Below are 13,277 nucleotides of genomic sequence, written 5' to 3'. Positions count from 1 at the left end.
GGGGGAGGGAAGGAGAGGAACAGAGGGCGGGAAGGGGGGAGGGAAGGGGGAGGGAAGGGGACGGAAAGGGGGGAAGGGGGGAAGGAGAAGAACAGAGGGAGGGAGGGGGGAGGGAAGGAGAGGAACAGAGGGTGGGAAGGCAGAGAAGGAGGGAGGGGGGGAAAGAACACGGGAGAGACCCGCTCTCTTTGCTGCCAAGGTTGAGGGTGGTTTGGGTGTGACGAGCGGTACCTTCAGCACGGCCGGGTCCATGCCTGGAAACACGGGCATCCTCTGGGGGGGGCCCGCGGGGGTCCTCTCAGCCCTGTGTGGCTTCTCCTCCTCCTCGTCGGACTCCTCCCTCCTGGGAGCTCTCTCTTCTGTTGCAAAGAAGAGAGCAGGTCACAGGAGGCCAGCAGGTGCCCCGCACACGGTCCCTCACGCGGTCCTCACACCGGCCGGGTCCGGAACGGATCACTGGCCCATTGTACAGATGAGGACAAATGGAGGTGCCCCAACACCGACAATACGGTATGACCATGTTCTCCTGGGAGGAGAAGGCACGACAGACCCACCTCCTGGCTCCCGGCTCCTTTCAAGTCAGGGTAAGAGAAGGGAGGCTTTGGCGGAGCAAAGGACACAAATGCTTTCAGCCAGTGGCGGCGGCTCTTTGAAGACGGGGCGGGGGGCTCCGTGTGTCTCATGGAAGGCCCGCCCAGAGCCGGACCAGGAAGCCGCTTCCCTTCGCCCCAGCCCCCCTCTTTCAGGAACTTAACTGCATCGCCATCGGCCTCATAGGAGACACTTTGGGGGTGTGGACTCCATGTCCCCACGCCTCCAGGAATGAGGAGCGAGGGCATTAGCCTCCCCGGCTCGGGCTTGAAAGCAGTGAGGAGTGCGGGGAGGGGTGGGGGAGGAAGCAGGCAAGGTCTGCTCCTCTGGACCCCCCCAGGCCATGCAGGGAGCTGGGGTGGGCTCAGAAGGCCTACCCCCAGGCCCTCCCCAGCCCCAGGCTGGCTCCTCAAGGCTGCTGGGAACCAGAAGGATGCTGCCATGTTCCAGCTGGGGGTACTGGTGCGCCTCGGTCCCCACATTGGCTTTTTTCAAATGTTTGCTTTGAGAGAGAGAGTGTGTGTACCCGAGTCGGGGAGGGGCAGAGAGAGAGAGGGAAAGACAGAATCCCAAGCTTCCTTCGCACTGTCAGCGCTGAGCCCCATGCAGGGCTTGGTCTCACGAACTGAACCTTGAGATCAGGATCTGGACTGAAATCAAGAGTCGGATGCTTGCTGGACTGAGTCGCCCAGGCACCCCGCCCACATCGGTTTTCACTGGCTCCAGGCCGCTGGGTGGGATTTGGCTCAGAAAACCCAGGAAAGTGCAGAGAGAAGTCTTATTCAAGTCATATTCCTTACTCATAAACATGATGTAGGAGAGGGAGGGAAGACCCTCCAAGCATTTCTTTAAGGCATCTGGTCAGAAGCTAGGCCCCTCACTCAGCTCCGAGCCTGGTCTAACACCCCACTACTGGCCATGGGTGAACCCCAAGGAGTCAAAGGCCCTGCAATGGCGTTTGGGGGCTTGTGTCTGTGTAGAGCGGGGAGGTCATCTGCCATGCTTTCCATTATAAGAAGAGGTTTTGCTTCTTAATACTCCTCCATGGCTCCCTGCCCCCCACAAAGCTGAACTCCTTAGCAAGGCTTGCGACTGTCCACGAGCTGGCCTGTGCCCACCCTTCTGGCACAATCCCTGCTACTCTTGGCCTGAGCAGCCCTGAACCACTTAGGCCCCTGCCACACACACAGATGTTCTTTCTACACGCTTGTCCCTTTGATCCCATTGATAGTTTTGTCTGGAATACCCTTCCCTGGCTAGTTCCTGTTGGCTCTTTAAGATTCAATGCACAGGATTCAGCCAAAGAAGTCCTTAGAGGAAAATGTGTAGCCTTAATAACTTATTAGAGGGACTCCTGGGTGGCAGAGTCAGTTAAGCGTCCGACTTCGGCTCAGGTCATGATCCCATGGTTTGTGGGTTCAAGCCCTGCGTCGGGCTCTGTGCTGATAGCTCAGAGCCTGGAGCCTGCTTCGGATTCTGTGTCTCTCTCTCTGCACTCCTACCCCGCTCATACTCTGTGTCTCTCTCTATCAAAATAATTAACATTAAAATAATAATAATAATTTATTAGAAACAAAAAAGTGGATGATAAATAGATCTAATCTGTCCACTCAAGAATCTGGACAAAGACCAGCAAGTCTTTAAAGACCTAGAAAAGTCTGAGTAAATTTAATAAGGGTAAAGGCAGAAACCGTAAAATCCTACTAAGTTGTGTCTCTGTCCTTTGCAACCCGTGGAGCCCCAATTAATATGTCATCCCAGGAAAAGCTGTTTTCACCTGTTTCTAACAAGGTCTGTAGAATGAGAGAGCACAGTTTCCTCTCTAACTATGTTCTCCAATCCTGCAGCCTACAAGGGCAGGAAGTGCTGCTTAGTGTCTAACCCAGATCCGTCCTGCTGTTCAATGTGGTCTCCAGGGAGAAGGGAGGATGGGGCATACCCGTTGAGTCCTTGAACATCCATGCGTTGTCAGCCTCTGCCTCCAAAGGAGACCGGCTCTCCGACTGGCTAACTCGGCTGCGCCGGAGCGAGTGGGAGCTGGGAGCCCGGCGGCGGCTTCTCTTGCTCAGCTGCACCCGGGTCTTGAGGGCACTTGAGTCGAGAACTGAGGTTTGCTTTGGGAGCGGCGGGGAGGGGGAAGGAGAAAAGCAAGGGAGCCATTAACTGAGGGCACCACTGGCAGGGGCTGTGCGTCGCCTCCTTGATACACAAGCCACTGTTTAGGGGGTACGTGGGGCACCTCAGCCCAGGAACCTAGATCCCTCCGTGAAACATACCATATCTAGATTCCTCTGTGAACCAAACTCTGAATGTGCCAGCATGGTGCCAGCCCCCTAGTGGACAGGAGCGAAAATGCCCTTTCCTTCCTCATGAGTCATGGGGCTAGAGCAGCGCTGGTATACAGCAGGACCCTGATAAATGTTCGTTTGCGCGTTGAATGAATAACCGAATACATCATCTCACTAAATCTTGGTAGGACCCGTATCCACGCAGAGCCCGTGCGCTGAGGCATTCTGTGTGTGGCCCCTGCTTTGCTCACAATAATTCAGGGTGCAGGTAGGGGCACGTAGGGGCGGGCAGGGGCGGGCAGGGCAATGCGCCTGACGCCAAACACTTGTTTGCAGGCATCACACTCTGAGCTGACGCGGGCAGAGGGTCAGTGATGCCTTCCAAGGTGATAACCTCCCACAGGGGAAGGGCGGGGGTTGCAGACCCTCCAGGTGGGCCCAGCAAGACGGATGGGCAGCCACTCATTCCGAGATGGCCTGGAGGGGTGGGGTGCTGGGGAAGCACTCAGAGCTCTGTGTTCAAATTCCACTTGGTTCAGATCTTGGCTGTGTGACCTTGAGTGGCGGACTTCACCTCTCTGAGCCTGAATGTTCCTCTTTATAAAAATGGAATATCCCAATAGGCTCTGCCTCCTTCAGCAACTGGGAGAACTCGGGGGGGCCCAGGTGTGGGAAGTCCTGGTTTCACACTGTCTGACAGGCTCACACCGGCCAGCACAGGTGCTTGCCTGAAAGGCTGGGTTCTCCCGCTCAGGGCTACTTTGAAGAAATGCCGTCACCCACAGCCTCTTTAGATGAGTGACGGCGGGCTAATTTCAGTGACTCGTCTCCCACAGCTGGGAAGCGGCGGCCACCACACTGGGGATGGAGGAGGGGATTAATGTCTGCCCTGCTGCTTCTCAAAGGGGTCACAATGGTGTCCAGCGGCGGGACCTGATGGGGCCGGGGGAAGGAGGGGAGGGACGGAAGGCACAGAGCCAGGTTTTCAGACTCAGAGACTGTGGCAGGGTGGGGAGGGGACTACCGTGAGGGGCAGATGTCTCTGTTTTCCCAGGGCTGCCCTCGCGGCCACAGGCTGGGGCAGGGACTGGACACCTTAGTGCCTCGCCTTCCCTTTCTACCTCCAAACAGCCCCCACGGGAGACCCGAGTGGTGCTGGGCAGGGCAGGGAGACCTCAGTGCGCCTTCAACAAGCTGCTGGACCTGTGCTCGGGGACACCTGCCCTTGAGCCACTCACTGGCTCCCCTAAAACCTGCAAAATGGGGCAGCAATTTTTGCCTCTTGGGGTTACTGACAGGCAAGCAGTCCAGGGACCGACACTCAGGGACCAGGGGCTGCTGGCGATGCTGTTATATGTATAATGGCCGCTGCTTAATGTTCTAGAAGGTAAGTCCAGAGGACTGGATGTCATACAAGCACGGAAGCTCCAGCAATGCTTGGTGCATAGCTTGAGCTCAGTAAATGTTTGTTGAATGAATAACTGAACCCATCACCTAACTGAATCCTTAGTCCATGTTTCTATAGGGGGTGGCCCAACAGAGACTTTGTGTCTCTCCCCATCTCTGTCCTTCCTTACCCAGAGGTGCCATTAAGAGACCCTGACCATATCTAGGAGGGGGCATTCCCTCTGAGGACCCGGAGGAAGACCTTTCTCCCAAAGCAGCGGGGATCCTTCTCTGGGGAGAATCGGGGTAGCCATCCCTAAGAGTGTGGGCGAAGACAGCGGCTTGCTTTTAGATTTTGCATCATTTAGATGATGCATCCACAGGAGGGTGGGCGGGGGTAGCCCTAATGTCAGAGAAAGAGAACAGTAAGGCTTCAAAGATGGGAAAGGCTCCTGTGGGTGCAGAGGACAGACGCTGGCGGGGAAGGGGCTGAGGTAGGATGCCGCTGGGCCTGGGCGGCTGGCATCTGGGAAGCTGGCTCCGCTCGGAACCGAGAAGAGCTGAGTCCTAGGGGCTGCCCCTGGGGACCCACACGAGGCTGTCCATGCCCGAGGGGGCTCCCCTTCCGGGAACCACTCCTACATGTTTAGAGAGACAGGGATCCCTGGGACCAGAGACACATCCCACCAAGCAAGGCCTTGGTGCGGATGCCCCGCAGACTGGGTCCGAACAAACTCCAGGCGCGGCATGCCGGGAATGGCAAACCCCAGGCAGACCCCCTCGGACGTCCTGCTGACCTAACAGGTCTGGGCTGCGATCAGCTGTAAGGTGAACACACGTGATCGCATCTGAGGTCACGGAGTCCATCGTGCTGGTTTATCAGCGCATGAGGAAGCCGAGGCTCGGAGAGGTGAAGACGTTTGCGGGCCAATGGCAGGTCCCAGCTACCTTGTGGACATCAGTCCCATCTCAGACCGTGCCCTCTGCACCTGCCCCAGGGGTCCCTGGCACACGGATCCTACCCTCCGGGAGGGGCTACTGGCTCAGAGATGCCAGAGCAGCCCTTTAGGGAGGAATGACTTCCCAATGCGTGCTCCCAGTTACTGACTCACATCTATGAAGGAGAAGTCGTCCACACTCCTTGCAGGGCAGGCGTCCGGCGCGGGCAGCCCCTCCGTCCCATCGGTGGATTCCAAGTCGGTGCTGGACTGGTCCACGCTGGTGCTGCGCTGCTCCCTGGAGCCGCTGTGCTGGTCCCCTGCCGAGGTGGCCTCCGTTTGGGAGGACAGAGAAGACAGGCGGCTGCCCGGCAGCTGTTTCCGCGCTGACACGGCACTGCTGTCCGGGGATGGGGACTCAGGGGCCAGACTACGAGAAAGGAGGGAAGGGAGACATCACTGTGCCGGTGGCTTCGGGACTAAAGTGCAAGTAAAAGTGGCGGAGAGTAGGGGCGCCTGGGTGGCTTAGTCGGTTAAGCGTCCGACTTTCGCTTAGGTCATGATCTCGCGGTTTGTGGGTTCGAGCCCCGCGTCGGGCTCTGTGCTGACTGCCAGCTCAGAGCCTGGAGCCTGTTTCAGTCTGTCACTCCCTCTCTCTCTGACCCTCCCCTGCTCATGCTGTCTCTCTCTCTCCTAGAAATAAATAAAACATTAAAAAAAAAAAATTAAAAAAAAAAAAAGTGGCGGAGAGCAGGTTCAGGGTGTGGTTTACATGCCAGGAGACAAGACCCCGAACCCCCGGTGGGATAACCTTTCGCGGCACCACCAGGCGCTGTCCGTGGTACAGCCGGAGCACCTGCACAGGTGTGGACAGGAAGGGGGCAGTACTGTCCCACTCGAGACCCTCCCACCCTGTACGGGGCAGAAGTGCGGGAGCCACTGGTCACATGTGGCTGCCGGGCCGTCGCCATGTGGCACGTGCGAGCCCAGAGTACAAAGTACACACTGGATTCCCAACGCTTTGGATAAAAAGAGAGAGAGAGAGAGAGAGAATGTAAAATAGTGATTACACATTGAAATGATAACGTTTCAGATTCAGAGTCAATAAACTATTGTTAGTTCAGTTGTTACCATTAATTTCCACCTGGTTTCATTTTTACTCTTTTGCCGGGGCCACTGGAGTATCTTAGATCACACACGCCTCACATTTGCAGCTCGAGCTATATTTCTTTCTTTCTTCTTCTTTTTTTTTAATAGTTTACTGTCAAGTTGGTTTCCATATAACACCCAGTGTCGAGCTGTATTTCTGTCAGACAAGCGCTGATATCGATAAAAATCACCAGCAGTCGCTCATGGAAGAGCAGGAGGCAGGGGACTCTTCCGCATGGTCCCATTTACTCGTTCACACATGCGATAAAGATTTACTGAGCACTTACTATGTGCCAGGCACTATGCTACAAACTGAGTCCCTGAATCCTCTCCCTAATCCCGTGAGGGTCGCCCTGTCATCTTGCAGCCACCACCATGTTATCAGGCGGGATTAGCCTCAGGAAATTAAATATTAACCCCACTAAAGGTGAGGAAACCAAGGCACAGAGGTGTGAAGTGGCTTGCCCAAAGGGCTGGAGCCAACTCCAGAATCCATGCCCTTGACCCTTCTACTTCTAGAAGTTCTGCCCATGGTAGTGTATTTAAGTATGGCTTGGATGACTGGGACCACATGAGACAGAAATTTATAAATCAATAAGGCCAAAAAAATTAAGCCAGTAAGTTAAAAAGGCTCCTCCCTCCCACTAAAGACACCAAAGCCAAGAGCATGGGAGAGCTTCTCCTGAGGAAGGGCAGGCAGGCACCCAGGCACCACCTCGCTGATAGAAGGGGTCTGCCCTGGAAGCTCCCGGAGCTACACCCCTGCACAGAACGTCTGACCCAGGTGTACTGGCGGCTCACCCCTGGCGCACAGCCATGCTGGGTCAGCCCTGGGATGAATAATGGGCAGGATTTTGGGGTGTGGGGTGGGACTGAGGTGAGTCCTGGAACCACGGGGGAAATACCACCAAGGAGGCAGCAGATGGCGCTGTTGCCCAGGGCTGGGCGGCCAGGGAAGGGGCGCTGCAATGCTTCTGGGGAGCAGATGGGGGCGCCCACGCACAGGAGAGGACAGGCCTCCCAGGGTCACACAGTGAGCGAGACGGAACCCAGATGCAGGCTTCTGGACTCACAGTCCTGAGGGTTCTTGCAGGAGACTTAAGTGAAGTCCAGTGACAGGTAAGTAGGCTCATTAACAAAACACCTTTCACGGGTTAGGGGCAAAAAGGCTTTCGTGGGAACTATAAGAAACCTTCGCTTCCCTTTTTTGTCTTTGTACCCATTTTCTTTTCTTGTTTTTAATGTTTATTTACTTATTTTGTGAGAGAGAGAGCATGGGGAAAGGTCAGAGAGAGAGGGAGAGAGCGAGAACCCCAAGCAGGTCTGAGCTGTCAGCACAGAGCCCGATGTGGGGCTTGACCTCACAAACCATGAGATCCTGACCTGAGCTGAAGTCACCCAGTCAATTGGTCACCCAATTGAGCCACCCAGGCACCCCCTCCCCCCACATACCCATTTTTCATTCCATCCACGTCCACCCAACTTTAACATCGAGGGCTGGGGGACACTGCCCAGTGGAGGGTCCCAGCAAAGAGGGCAGGGGAAGCAGGTGGAGAGCTGGGGATCAGTCCCCTCGCCCCTGGGCAGACCCCCAAAGGTGAGGGAACCGAGGCACTCAGTGACACAGCTGGCGGGGGCCACGCCGCCAACCCAGGTCTCTCTGACTTCAATAGACCATGTTAGGGGCGCCTGGGTGGCTCAGTCGACTAGGCGTCCAACTTCAGCTCAGGTCATGATCTCACAGTTCGTGGGTTCGAGCCCCGTATGGGGCTCTGTGCTCACACTTCAGAGCCTGAAGCCTGTTTCAGATTCTGTGTCTCCCTCTCTCTTCCTCCTTCCCTGCTCACACACGCTCTCTCTCTCTCTCTCTCTCTCCTTCAAAAATAAACAAACATTAAAAAAACAAAGCATGTGACTCTGCTGTGGTCACATGACCACGTGATCCTGTGGCCCCTGGCGAGGGAGAGCTGAGAACACGGCCGTGTCCAGCCCAGGCGTCCACAAAGCCACGACTGTGCTCGATCCCGCCCGAGAGAGAGAATACTGTATTTTTAGAACAACAAACAGGTGCCGTGAAGAGGTCCTACTGTCTGTGCCGGGGAATCTGCACAGCAGTTGGCAGCCACCCCATGTGGTGGGCTGCCTCGGCCTTCACCTCCGCAAGATGGGGTGGCACGATTAGATGTTAACACATTTACATGCTTACAACAGTGCTTGCCACGTCTGCTCAATAAACCCCGGCTGTTTTTAGAAGCATCATTCCCTCCTATGGAAGAGGGACGCAAAGCCTGGAAATCGTAACTCATTGACCCAGAGTCCCGCAGCCGGCTAGGGCAGGGCTGGAACTCAGAGCTGCCTGCGACTTGGGTCCACGCTCTTCGTGATAATATGAAGGCTTCTGCCACAGCCGTAACCAGGCAGACCTCTGACGGCCCCCCAAGCCTTTAACAGGGGCGATATGCTCTCGCTCAAAAAACAAATATGCTAAAAAATTTAAAAAAAAAAAAACAAAAAACGGGGGCGCCTGGGTGGCTCAGTCAGTTAAGCGTCCAACTCTTGATTTCAGCTCAGGTCATGATCTCATGGTTCACGGGTTGGAGCCCTGCCCCAGGCTCTGCACTGACAGTGTTTTGCCTGCTTGGGATTCTCTCTCTTCTCTTTCTCTGCCCCTCCCCCCTGCTCACTCTTTCTCTCTCTCTCAAAAAGTAAACTAAAAAAAAAGTTTAACTGGGGCAATATTAAAGGCAGACACAGCTTAAAAAGCAACATGTATAGTACGTTCCTCTGTAAACACATACAGATAGAGTGGAAAGTCTAGACAGACATCTAACAAAAAGCACGAATGCCCTCATTCATGATCTGTGCGCTGGGGTTACATATGGTTTTCACTTTCTTTGTACTTTCTTTCACTGTGCTGTAACACACATAACATTTTCCATCAGTGGCATTTCGCACATTGTGCCACCATTGCCATGATGTAATTCTAGGGCATCTTCATTCCCCCAAAAGGAAGCCTGGTACTTGTGAAACATCCCTACCTACGTACCCCAGCCCCTGGCAACTAACCTCCTTTCCGTCTCTATGGATCTGCCTAATCTGGACATTTCATATATTATTTTAAAATAATTCAGGGGCGCCTGGGTGGCTTAGTCGGTTAAGCGTCCGACTTTCGCTCGGGTCATGATCTCGCGGTTCGTGGGTTCGAGTCCCGCGTCGGGCTCTGCGCTGACTGCCAGCTCAGAGCCTGGAGCCTGTTTCAGTCTGTGACTCCCTCTCTCTCTGACCCTCCCCTGCTCACGCTGTCTCTCTCTCTCCTAGAAATAAATAAAAATATTAATAAATAAATAAATTAAATGATTCGTACTTTTCTACATTTTCTGTTTTACAGTAAGAATGGATTACTCTTGTGTTCAAGGACAAAGCAGGTTCTAGAAATATAGAAACGAGGGTGCAGGGGGACCACACCGCCCTCCATACAGACACCCGGGGACGCCTTACCTCTCCCCACTCTGGCGCTGGTCCGTCCACGTCCCATACTGGCTGTCGGCTTCCTGCACGAGGGTGTCGGTGTCCCTCGCCTCGGGGGGCCGCCTGGAGAAACATTGCTTCAGCTGGTCCTGCAGGGACGAGCGGAGAGGAGGTTCCTATCAGGGGAAAACGCTCAGAACCTGGTCCGCAGCTGCCACAGATCACGGGCATCGCCCCCGGCTCAAACCGCCCCCGCTCTCTACTGTGCTCAGCGGCGGGTCCAAAGGTCTGGGGGAGGGGCACAGGTATTAGGGCTACCAGCTGTCCCCATGTGCCCAAGGTGTCACAGGATGCAGGGCTGTCAGTGCTAAAGGCAAGCAAACCGGGATGGAGGTGTCACCCTCCCCAGCAGGCAGGGCACCAGGCTGCCCGTCCTCAGTGCCCCTCTCTCTCCCTGCTCTCCCTGGCACTGCAGGCGGGACGATCTTCTCTCCATCTTCAGTCTCCCAGGACTTGTCCACCTGGTGGGGACACTCCCTCACCTGTCCCCCGCCCACAGGTTCCCACTGCCACCGGCTTCCCATTGGCAGTCTTTATTACGATCCCCATTTTGCAGATGAGAACACGGAGGCTCACACAGGTGAAGTGACAGGCCCCAAATCCAACAGCCCGTGCACGGTGGAGTGGAACTCAAACCCTGGCAGGAGGCTGGGACCCGATGTCCAAACTGATAACCACTGCGCCCAGGCAGTCTGGATCCCTGGATCCTTCTGTCGTCACTACCTACTCAGTGCCTCGGCCGGGGCACTTGGAAGGAGTGCTGGCACACGGTGGGCAGCTCCCAGACCTCCACTAAGTGATTGAACTGCTGGGTTCCCCCACCTTGTTCACTTTAGCAAGTTAAAAGCCCCTTCCTTGCTCAACAACCTTCAATGGCTCCCTATTGTCCTCCAGCTGAAATCCAACACCTCTTGTAATTGAGGGAGCCCAGCCCAGTGCCATCTCCCACCCCGCACCAAACAAACCCTTCCTCCCACCCTCCCTGACCTCTTCTCTGAGTCCCGCGCAAGCCTCCCACATCCCAGCCTCTGTGGTTTTCCTTGCACCCCCTCCGTCTTCCTGTCCATCCTCCTCAGCCAAAGCCATCACAACCCACAGTGATCTCTCTCCTCCTGCTGAATCCTTCCTGCCTAGGCTGGGTTCACCATGGTACCAGGTAAAGTTTGACATAGACGGTATTTACTCAAGAGATATTTGCTGAACACCTACTATGTGCCAAGCATCAGGGAATGGGGGGTGGGGGGCCACAGCACAGCAGACACAGCCCCCGAGATGCTGTGACTCAGCTGATGCACTCTTCAAGGTCAAGATGCCCTATCATCTTTGTTTACACTCTGCGCTTTTGTGGACCATCCTTGGCAGAACAAGCTCGTAGGGTCCAGGAGAATGAACACCTGCCCGGGGACACGCTTATTAGCAGTGTGACCTCAGGGTTTTCACCAGGGGCACAGAGAAGTTATGAGCATCCAGTGAGGACACGGTGGCCATCTAAGGGCACGGATGCCAAGGACAGGACCCACATGACGGCTCCTAGTTCACGGCCTGACGCTCAAGACATGCACGATCCATGCCCACCTCCTTCCCCATTCCCTTCCTCTCCCGACTCGTGTAGCCCATGATGCTCAAGGGGATGCTGTGGGAGGGGGTGATGCACGAACAGGAATTCAGCAGAACACCCTAGGTCACCTCACAGACGGCCACACTCAAAGACCCTAACAGCTGAGGCCCAAACAGCCCCGAGGCCACTGCCCGCACAACGCTTTCCTTTTATGAGCTAACAAAATAATACATGCTCTCTGTAAAACACTTAGAACTGATAAAGAAGCACAAAGAATAACACCCATCACCCACTGACAATATTCTGGCAGAGTCCTATCCAGAATTTCCCCTGGGCCAATTCTACACCTTTTTTTTTTTTTAAGTTTATTTATTTCTTTTGAGGGAGAATGTGGGGGGGGGAGGGGCAGAAAGATAGGAAGAGAGAGAGAGAATCCCAAGCAGGCTCTGCACTGTCAGCGCAGAGCCCGACAGGGGGCTCGATCCCACGAACTGCAAGATCGTGATCGGAGGCAAGTTCAAGTAACCACTGGAGCCACCCAGGCGGCCCGTCCACATCCGCATCTTTAATGGCTGAAGACTCCACGGAACAGACTAAGCACCTTTAGTTCATTCACCAATCCCCAAGATTTGGGCATTCAGGTTGCTGAATGTTTTTCCCTGTTATAATCAACAACATGACGAACGTCCTCGAGGCTAAAGTGACACATCGGAAGAAATTCCTAAGTAGAGAATCACCAGGTCAAGGGTGGCATATTTTTAAGGTTTTGACTTGTGATGAGCCAGCCAGTCATGGGGCCATCTGCCCGATCTCTAGGCTCACGGGCAGCATGTGCGGGGGGTGGCTGTGAGCCTGCTTGAGGGATGAAGTCAGTCCCCACTCGGGGAAACGGGGCATTTTTGCCTTGAGAGATCACCTGACGTTCTCGGATGCCCTGCACCCTCAACAGAACTCTCCCTGGGGCCCTGGAATGGCCGTCGCCATCTGAGCACATGCCCAGCTTCTCACTGGTTTTCAAAGATGTCACAGAATCAGGCATTTGCTAACTTAATCCCCTACATAGGCCAGACTCAGAAGCCAGAGGTGGGGGCCCTAGGGGTTGCTGTGGTGGACTTGACATCACTGTCCTGAGCACTTTGCAGACAGCCACGAGCCGGATACGGGGCGTGTGCTAAGCTCAGTGGGAGGCAGGGGGTGACAGCTCTGTGTCACAGCTCCGGCAGAAGAGGAGGGCCTCCCATCTCTGCTCTGCCCCAGATGTGAGGTCCGGCCAAGTGACACCGCCCACTCAAGCCTCGGTTTCCTCATTAGAAAAACGAGGGTTGTTTTGAGGCCTCAAGGAGGTGATCTCTGGAAATCATTAAGCTCAGGAGACAGGAGCTATAGGTGCTCAGAACCATTTTCGTGCCCCCCCCCCACCCACACGAAGGACGGGGATCTTTCTTTGCTTGGGGAGGGAGGTAGGGGGGTACAGGTGGGGCCTTTGGAAGTCAGAATGGCCAGGTGGGTAGGATGCCGAGGGTGCAATCAGGGCAGAAGACGGGGGCAGCGACGACCCGTAGGTTTCCACCCATCCCTGTCTGTGGGCCCTCCTGAGGGATTTAGGATTTAGACTCAGGTGTGGGATCCCCACAAGCAGGAAGGCACATCTCCCTAATGCCAGGCCCAAGACTCCCAAAGGCAGCACCCCTGACTCCTCTCTCTCACTCCTGCCATCACATCAACATCCGGTCCTTCAAAGTCTCCTTCCAGAACATTCTGTCCAGCCTTGGCCAGCTCCAGGGTCTCCCCACCTTCCTCACCTCTGGCTCCTCCCATTACACTTAACAAAACCAAACT

At 55.1% G+C, this 13,277-nt stretch overlaps 1 protein-coding gene across 3 annotated transcripts in view; it reads right to left on the bottom strand.

Annotated features, from left to right (window-relative positions):
* The window catches only part of KIAA1671 (KIAA1671 ortholog), a 143,822-nt gene that overhangs the window by 8,739 nt on the left and 121,806 nt on the right, over window positions 1-13,277 (bottom strand). For all 3 annotated transcript variants that reach the window (XM_039225358.1, XM_039225369.1, XM_039225363.1), the window contains 4 exons: window positions 9,851-9,969; window positions 5,378-5,633; window positions 2,531-2,705; window positions 232-359 (listed from right to left, as the gene is read on the bottom strand). In XM_039225358.1, coding sequence (XP_039081289.1) covers window positions 232-359; window positions 2,531-2,705; window positions 5,378-5,633; window positions 9,851-9,969 — 678 coding nt within the window. The remainder of the gene's footprint in view (window positions 1-231; window positions 360-2,530; window positions 2,706-5,377; window positions 5,634-9,850; window positions 9,970-13,277) is intronic.

This window comes from Hyaena hyaena, unplaced genomic scaffold, assembly GCF_003009895.1.
Source record: "Hyaena hyaena isolate Hyena2069 unplaced genomic scaffold, ASM300989v1 scaffold_19, whole genome shotgun sequence".
Taxonomy (NCBI): domain Eukaryota; kingdom Metazoa; phylum Chordata; class Mammalia; order Carnivora; family Hyaenidae; genus Hyaena; species Hyaena hyaena.
Note: the sequence above shows the minus strand (reverse complement) of the source record. Positions and strands in the feature narration are given on the sequence as shown.